Here is an 8,679-nt window from a genome sequence, read left to right as displayed (position 1 = left end):
GTAGAAAAACACCGGAAGACAGAATAATGCTTTCTACCTTCAAAATAAAACGGTTTCTTAAAATGAATAATAATAACGGATCATCTACACTACTTAAAACAAGGCAGTCTTCCCATCATGATTAAATAGCAACCTTTTTTTTTTTAAATAAAATGTGTTGGACATTAATCGTAAAACGGTTGTTTTTATATTTAACTTGGTTAAACTCAACTGTCAGCGGAAGTCCGTAGAATATACCGGAAACTCTACTGAAGACGTCTACCTTCAAAATAAGATAGTAACGGTTTTTTAAAATGGTGAATCGCCTACAATAGATGCAATTACCAAACGTATTCTGAACCTAACCGCTAAAGTAGACACTCGCTTATCTAATTTGGGATAAACATTCAACAGAAGTGTGCGCGCTGGCTAGTGTGAGGTTTACTTTGACAGCTCCAAACCGGAACAGGATGCGTTTGTTTGGTCTGTCTGATCCGGGTTAGCTTGACGAAGCCCAGCGAGCTGTCAGCCACGTCACCTCCTCTCTCAAACAACTTTCCTCCCGGACTTGTGGACTCAGATGAGCCCCCGAGGAGAATCACAGTATTTCTACTTATCAGTTTACCTTCACTTAAATCTTTTTTTTTCATTTGAGGAGCAGTTTTAAGTTTGCGGTTTAGCTGTTAGCTTCTCGTTTTTATCCTTTTCCTTTAATCTCCGAGCTGTTGTTGTGCTTTTTGTGGCTCAAACATCCCTGGATTGTGTCCTGGGGTCGCGTTAAAGGCCTGCGAGGAGTTGCATCCAGTTTTTTCTTTTTTCTTTTGCATTTTTTCCTGCTTGCATTTTGAAACAGGAACTTCATCATCATGAATATCTTTCGTCTGGCCGGCGACGTGTCACATTTGGTGGCTATCATCATCCTGCTGCTGAAGATCTGGAAGTCCAGATCCTGCGCTGGTAGGCTGCACGTAAACGCACCTCACACTGTTTATTATGGCTGCAGGAATATGCGTGGCACAGTATAGACGCAGCAGAGAGTCATAGTTCACAAATGCACCACGAATGTCCAGTTAAATTGAGGTATTGTGGTGGATACTTCTGCAGGAGTGGACGCTACGTGGCAATGTGAAAGCTGCACCCATGAAGGGAGACCAGGGAGAAGTTTTTTCCTTGATTGCACATCATCTAAGTTATTTCCTTTCCTTGCAGGCATCTCTGGGAAGTCTCAGGTGCTGTTTGCACTCGTCTTCACCACCAGGTACCTTGACCTGTTCACCGTCTTCATTTCACCGTACAACACGGTCATGAAGGTGAGTCTACACATCACACACACACATGCGTTCATTTTCCTGGAAGCACATAGACCTGAATGACTGATTTAAAGGGTTTCGACCATGTTTCGTTCACTGGCCTGGTTTGAAATCCAGGTCCAGGTTCACAGAATCAGATTCAGAAAACTTTATTATGTCCCCGGGGCACAATTTAAGGCACAAGTGAGCAGCTTAACGTGCAAGTACAGACATTTTAAGGTGCAAAAAAACAGAAACAGAACAAGATACAAAATGCAAAGTATATACAAGTTACCATGCCATAAATGTTATGACTATCCAGAATGTCCATGGAGAATGTCTTATCTGATCGGTGTCTGTCTCTGCTCTCAGGTGGTGTTTCTGGCGATGTCCTATGCCACCGTGTACCTGATCTACATGCGCTTCAGGAACACATACGACTCGGAGAACGACACGTTCCGCGTGGAGTTCCTGCTGATTCCTGTCATCGGCCTGTCCTTCCTGGAGAACTACGCCTTCACCCCGATGGAGGTGAGCTAATGACGCCGGAGCCTCTGATCCTGCAGGACTGGGCGTGAAACGGACGATGTCAGTTTGTTTAAAAACAGCAAACGTTGACCACGGTGCTGTACATAGCAGTTGAAGGCATGTAATTCTATATAAAAGCATATAAACACACAGTCAGCACAAAAATAAAGACAACAAAGAGGGAGAGGTAAAGGAAAAAGCTAAATTAAAAGTACTAGAATAAAACAAAATAAAAAAGCAGCTCTCAAACTGAATTAAAATCCAAAAATTAAAAAACAGGCAGTGTCTGGGCCTGTCTAGTGCAGAGTTAAACTGTTCAGAGTTTGGAGGCTGCAGCTGAGGAAGCGTGATCTCCCCTGAGCTTCAGTTTTGTTCTTGGGACAACCAGAAGACAGAGGTCTGCAGACCTGAGTGACCTGAATGGGACGTGTTGTTGTAGGAAATTAGAAAGACCATTCAATAATTCATTCTACATCAACTGCATGGGTGACAGAGAGGCTTGGTTAATACCACCATAGAGGGCGTTGCAGTAGTGAAGACGAGGTGAGACAAAAACATGGATGACTCTTTCAAACTCTTTAAAAGATAAAATAAAAAAAACTGACTTTAGATAAAAGCCTCAGCTGGGGAAAAAAAACAGACTCAACCACTGAATTGATCAATTTAAAATCAAGAGGATTTCACAAATGGGAGAAGAGAACTCAGGCCCAGCCTCACTTTTGCCTTTAACGCCCTCCCCCCAGATCCTGTGGACCTTCTCCATTTTCCTGGAGGCGGTGGCCATCATGCCGCAGCTCTTCATGATCACCAAGACCGGCGAGGCCGAGTCCATCACCACCCACTACCTGTTCTTCCTCGGCCTCTACCGGGCCCTCTACATAGCCAACTGGGTGTGGCGCTACCACACGGAGGGCTTCTTCGACCAGATCGCCGTGGTGTCCGGCGTGGTGCAGACCATTTTCTACTGTGACTTCTTCTACCTTTACGCCACGAAAGGTGAGTTCCAAAGCCCACGGTGGAATCTGTGCAACCATGAGCCGCTGTGTGTGTTTATTGTCAAGTTTATCGCTCCTGATTTATAGAGCTGCACCTAACAGCTGTTGTTTGGCCTTTTATTGTGTCATTTACCACATTAGCTAGTTAGCTGTCGTAGCCAGTCCTACCCAGAATACTAGTTTTTAATGATAAAACAGTAGACGTGTTGTTAAATTAACTAAATGCAAATGTTTTTTTCCTTGATAGATAGATAGATAAACAGATAGATAAACAGATAGATAGATATATAGATAGATAGATAAACAGATAGATAGGTAGATAGGTAGGTAGGTAGATAATTTGTATTATTTGCAGTTTGTCGCCACCTAGTGTTGAATCAGGGGAGCACTTCTTGCGGCCAAAAACAAATCTTTAAAACCTTTGAAATCAAATTATAACATTTTATTCAATAAAATAAATTGTCTAAACCTTTGGAAATGTTTAACATTTAACTAAAATCCAACAATTTGGTTAGAATGAAAAGTGAAATGGTGCATTTTTATATTTAAACGAAGGCTTTTTATCTTCAAAATGAAATGAATCATCTACAGCCGTTAAAATAAGGCAATCCCACCTTGAAAATTAAATAATAAAAGGATTCAATTAAATTATTAACTTAATGCAAATGTTCCTTCTTGATAAATGACCAAGACAATTAGCAATTAAACCTAAGCTTTGTGTTGTGACTAAAAGGGAACTTGTTTTCCACAAAGTACCAGTTTTTAATCCTGCTCTTCCAGTTAAGAACCTCGCAGCTACAGTAAAAAGGAATCTGGTCTGGTGACTCCCCTAAACAGGCCGTCGTCTAGGTCTTGCTTCATTCTCACTCTTTTTCTTTTCAACTCTTTTGTCGTCTGCAGTTATCCGAGGAAGAGCAAAGATGTCCTTGCCGATGCCGGTGTGAAGCGGACGCCTGCGTCGTACAGTCCGCCATCTGTGCCTGTGACGGTCCGAACAGAGACCTCGGACCTTTCAGCCTCACTTAGCGATGGGACTAACGGTCTGACGTCACTCTGTAGACCGAATTTACTTTCTATCCAATTTCTACTTTTGAGTGTTGAGTTTTTAATGTTTGCGAGCGTGCGTATGTATGAGTTGTGATTTGTTCGTCCGTGAGATGTTGGGAATGTTTCCCCCTGACGTTCACAAGGAGATTAAGAGAGCGACTGTGGAGTTTGATGCTAGCCGGTGTTTTTCAATTCACAAAACTGCACCTGAGGTCGTTTTTTTTTTTTTTTTTTTTTTTTTTTTTCTTTTCACAAGTAGACTATAAAGTTTGAGAATGTATAATCTGCATAAATACGACCACAATATTCCAGACAGTTTGTTTTTCTATTTGCCGAGGAAAATTATTAAATATTGCAAATCTGTGAGTAGTAAAAGTATGTGAACCTTTCCTGGTAAACGTTGATCAATGTTGAGCTTCTGCTCGGTCCATCCTCAACCTCGAGAACAGCTTCAGCTCTGGGATTTTTAGTAATTCCTCAGATTAACCGATAACTCCCGGTCTGATTTTCCCGATTTCTGTTGGGTTAACTTCAGTTTATTCTTCTTAAAATCTCTCTTCGGTCGTCTTCCTGCTTGACCCACTTGCTCTTGAGATTTCACCAACACACGTCCCGACATTTCTGTTTAGAATTTGATGGTGGGATTAAAAAATTCACAGCACCACCGAGCCATCCAGGCTCAGAGGCAGCATGAGCATGATGCTGCTACCACCATGCTTCACAGTTGAGAGAAGGCTCCTAAGCTTTTACTTTCCACAAATATGACTTTTCATTTCAACTGCAAATCTTTATTTTGGATCTCATTCACGCGTGCAACATTTTCTGTTTCTGATCCTGCGGGTTTACATACTTTTGCAAACACAGATATGTAACATAGGGTCGCTTACGTCAGTGAATAAATGACCGACGTCACCGTTTGTCTGTTTTAATTGTCTTTATCTATTCATAGGGCTTGAATGAGATGATTGCAGAGGTCGTATTTATGCAGAAACTTATTTCCACACAGCACGAGTCCAGTGTTTCCCGTGTTGCAGCTTTATGTTAGAGGGGGTTCTCACGTTTTATCCGGGCCGCCGTCACCGCCACGTTTGATGAAGACAAACACTATTTGTACACTCTTATCATCCATGAAGCGTCTTCATCTTCAATTTTAAATCGTCAGACACTCCCCGAACCTGCTTAGTGAGTTGTGTGTTTATTTCCCAATTGCCAAGTATGTTACTTTTGTTTTATTTGTTGTTATCTTTTTTCTGTCTTTCAGTTTTCATAGGAGAAAAAAAAAACAAGGGCTAAATATGTCGTCACGTTTTACTAACCTAGAGATAGTACATGTAACTGCTGCAGTGGTCAAGTTAAACAGTTATCTTGTCACACCTTAACCAAATATAAAAATGTGTTCGTCACAGTCGGCTGAATTGCACATAGGTCTTTATTATTCAGTGTAAACTCAAAGGTGTGGCTGTTTACTTTGTTTTTAAGTCGCATGGACTGAGACACGGATGTTTACCTTTCTCTTCCTGCACACACCAATCACACAGTGTACTTTAAAGCTCCTCGTGCGGATGTTTAATAGAATTTAATATCCGATACGCAATGAAAAACAAATGTCCTTTTACCTATCATGTGTAATAAAGACCGTATAAAGTCCTGACAATGTCGTCAGTGCAGGAAGGTTTTTCTGTGTTTGTACAACACCTTGCTTCCTTCCCTCACCGCTCCTCCCACCGCCTTCGCCGCCGATGTGATGGAGAGCGGCGACGCGGCCAGCGCTGCCGCCTTCTCCACCACCTTCACCTTCTTCACCGCTTTCCCCTTCCCTTTGTCCTTCCCCAGGATCCCTGCCCCCTCTGCAGCGCCTTTCCCCACGGCGGTCAACAGCTCGCACCAGAACAGCTTCTCCTCTCTCTTCCTGGCCTCCTCCTCCTCCTCCTTCCTCCTCTGCTTCTCTAAATCCGGTGCCTCCTCTTTGCCTCCAGCCTCGTTTTGAAGAGGCTCCACCTTGTGTCCTCCCAGGATCCTCTCTTGGGCCTCCATTATGGCGCTCTCAGCCTCCTTGAGCATCTCGCTGCTGTAGCAACCGCCTCCATTGGCCGCCACGATCTCGTCTATCTTCTTCAGGAGCTGTACCGCTTGTCCCGAGCAGTCCTCGCCCTGGCGGCTGTTTTCAAAGACGTGGTACCGCCCGTGGCAACTGCTGACAAACTCTGACAGCTCGTGACTCTCCTTCAGGAAGTCCTCAACACGCTTCCCGTTCAGCTGGTCTCCATGGGTGAACAGCACCATTGTAAACTTGGTGACGCCAACCCCAAACCTCATCTTGACCCACTCCAAGGCCTCCTTCTCCTCCTGGGTGAACCGACCAGGCCGCAGAGTCACCAAGAAGACATGGGGGCCCGGAGATGACAGACCGACACATTCCCCCACCTCTGCCATGACCTCCTGAGGGGACAGGTGCGTATGGAAGAACCCTGGAGTGTCAACGACGGAGACGCTCCTCCCTCCTGCTGTCCCGGTCTGTCTCTTGCACTTTGCGGTTACGGAACAGGGGGACGCCTCGACCCAGAAGGCGGAGCGGCCCAGGATGGTGTTGCCTGAGGAGCTTCTGCCTGTCCCGGTCCGGCCCAGCAACACAATCCTCAGGGGCTCAGCCTCTGATGGAGCTGGTGATCCTTCATCCGCTGCAAAAAAACATTTATTATAATCAGAATTATTTGGCCTTCTTGCTGTAGTACAGACTAAAAAAAAAAGTTTTCAAATGCTGCTAAATATTAGAGGAAGGGGTCGTTTGTTTAGAAAAAAAATGTCAAGGTCTGCATTTTTAATTTGCACAATGAGAATATTCTATTCTAGCAGCATTTTTAAAATATAAATTTAAAACATATATTATATTTTTTTATGCTTTATGAGTTTAATTTCACATAGCATGTTATTTTCAATGCTTTTTACTTGTATTTAAGTTTTAATAATGGCGCATAGCTGCTTCATGATACCTTAAACCCACATACCTTCCCGTGACGCATCATTTCCCGATGCCATCCTAACAGAGAAACTACGATAACGCCTGGAGTCCCTCAAAAATACAACACACAGCTTCCTTTTGCATTTATTTCAGATGTCCTCTCGCTCCAAAAAGTCTTTTGATTTCTAGCAAAACGTCTGCAGAGGCGTTGGTGCAGCTGCATCCTGCAGCAGACTGATGCTCCACACTGCCACCATGACACACAGTATAACCATCTCTCAAATTAACATCAGGGGAAATGTGTCATGCGGCAAAGTCTGAGAAAACTCCATATCAACACAACTCTATAATAATACAGCGACCACCGACACTTATAATCCAGCTAATGTTCATAGTCTCTGGTGAATTCGTTTGGTGTTGTAGTTCCCAAATTTGACCACCAGAGGGCAGTGATTGAGCACAATATTAAATACACTGGCCTGGCCCAAAAAAAAAAAGTCTCCACCTGGATTTAACTAAGCAAACGGGTAGGAGCCTCCTATTGGATAATTACTGCATGAGTGATTATCTTTCAGCTGTCAACAAGTTATTTAACCCCAACTGATGCAATGAGTAGCTTCTCATTTCTTCAACAACCATGTCTAAAGACACATCCTGTGGTCGTGGAAAAGATATTAGTCTGTTTGAGAAGGGTCAAATCATTGGCATGCATCAAGCAGAGAAAACATCTAAGGAGATTGAAGAAACTACTAAAACTGGGTTAAGAACTGTCCAACGCATTATTAAAAACTGGAAGGATAGTGGAGAACCATCGTCTTCCAGGAAGAAATGTGGTCAGAAAAGAATCCTAATTGATCTTGATCAGCGATCTATTAAAGATTTGGTGAAATCAAATGGAAGAAAAACATCAGCAGAACTCAGGGCTATGTTTAATAGTGAAAGTAAGAGCATTTCCACACGTACAATGTGAAGGGAACTCAAGGGATTGGGACTGAACAGCTGTGTAGCCTTAAGAAAACCACTAATCAGTGAGGCTAACTGGAAAAAAAGGTTTCAATTTGCTAGGGAGCATAAAGATTGGACTCTGGAAGAAGGTCATGTGGTCTGATGAGTCCAGACTGAAAGAAGATGGAGGAAGACTGGTGAAAAAAACTGGAGCTTAAAAAGAGGTAAGGCAGACAGCTAGCAACCTGCGAGGATGCTAACCTGTGACAAAAAAAAAAAAGGCCACTCCCTCATTTTGGCATCATTTTAAGCCTTGACATGTTTTAAACAGGTCAGTCATATAAATATTCACGCCCCATGCAGTTGTTGTGAACGGAGAAACTAGCTATAGCGATTAAAACCATTTCTGTACCAGGCTGTAAACTTGTTTATTTCTCTTGTAAAGGTCTATGGGGATTGACTCACTTTCGGAGTCAGCCTCTAGTGGACACTGGAGGAACTGCATTAATTGAGAGTTTCGCAGCTTCCTAATTAGCGTAATTTTTAAGTCCCAGAAGTTAGAGCTCAGTAAATCTTTTCTATCACTTTTGTGAAAGCAGTCACACTATTTAAAATAGTCCTTGAACGAAAATCTATTAGCAGTAGAGCTCGTTCCGTTACTTGTAGCACTTCTGCGTTTGACAAAAATCACCAGTTACTAATGCGGACGTTACTTATAGTAAATAATAATAAATAATAACTAAATACAAATCGATATTATTCCATTATTTACTCTATTTTATTTGTTTTGTACCAACTATGAGCATTAGTGCGGTAAATGCTCCTGATTTTAATTAAACTGTAGTTCTTGAAAGCATTTTGTCAGGTAAATTTTCATTATTTACCTGACATTATTATTATTTGACATATTATTTATTATTATTTTATCTAACTTTTG

General features: G+C 42.4%; 2 protein-coding genes across 2 annotated transcripts; one reads left to right on the top strand and one right to left on the bottom strand.

Moving 5' to 3' along the window:
• Positions 1–415: 415 nt before the first annotated feature.
• kdelr3 (KDEL endoplasmic reticulum protein retention receptor 3) lies at positions 416–3,831 on the top strand. The gene is made up of 5 exons (XM_084570506.1): positions 416–936; positions 1,189–1,289; positions 1,641–1,799; positions 2,540–2,792; positions 3,692–3,831. Exons 1-5 carry the CDS (start codon positions 846–848, stop codon positions 3,733–3,735), a joined length of 648 nt encoding a protein of 215 aa, XP_084426632.1. The 5' UTR covers positions 416–845; the 3' UTR covers positions 3,736–3,831.
• Positions 3,832–5,485: 1,654 nt separating this feature from the next.
• Positions 5,486–6,874, bottom strand: LOC311506731 (GTPase IMAP family member 9-like; the record flags this gene model as incomplete). Its single annotated transcript, XM_084570808.1, has 2 exons — positions 5,486–6,516; positions 6,844–6,874. 2 exons carry the CDS (start codon positions 6,872–6,874, stop codon positions 5,498–5,500), a joined length of 1,050 nt encoding a protein of 349 aa, XP_084426934.1. The 3' UTR covers positions 5,486–5,497.
• Between the last annotated feature and the right edge of the window lie 1,805 nt (positions 6,875–8,679).

The sequence above is a fragment of the Chelon labrosus genome (assembly GCF_963514085.1).
Source record: "Chelon labrosus genome assembly, chromosome: 21".
NCBI lineage: Eukaryota > Metazoa > Chordata > Actinopteri > Mugiliformes > Mugilidae > Chelon > Chelon labrosus.
The sequence above is the reverse complement of the archived record's forward strand: the minus strand, read 5'-3'. Positions and strand labels throughout refer to the sequence as shown.

Coding starts and splice junctions, on each gene's coding strand:
- kdelr3 (XM_084570506.1), top strand. CDS start 846: ATGAATATCTTTCGTCTGGCCGGCGACGTGTCACATTTGGTGGCTATC. Junction 1,290..1,640: donor CGTACAACACGGTCATGAAG/GTGAGTCTACAC, acceptor CTCTGCTCTCAG/GTGGTGTTTCTGGCGATGTC. Junction 2,793..3,691: donor CTACCTTTACGCCACGAAAG/GTGAGTTCCAAA, acceptor TGTCGTCTGCAG/TTATCCGAGGAAGAGCAAAG.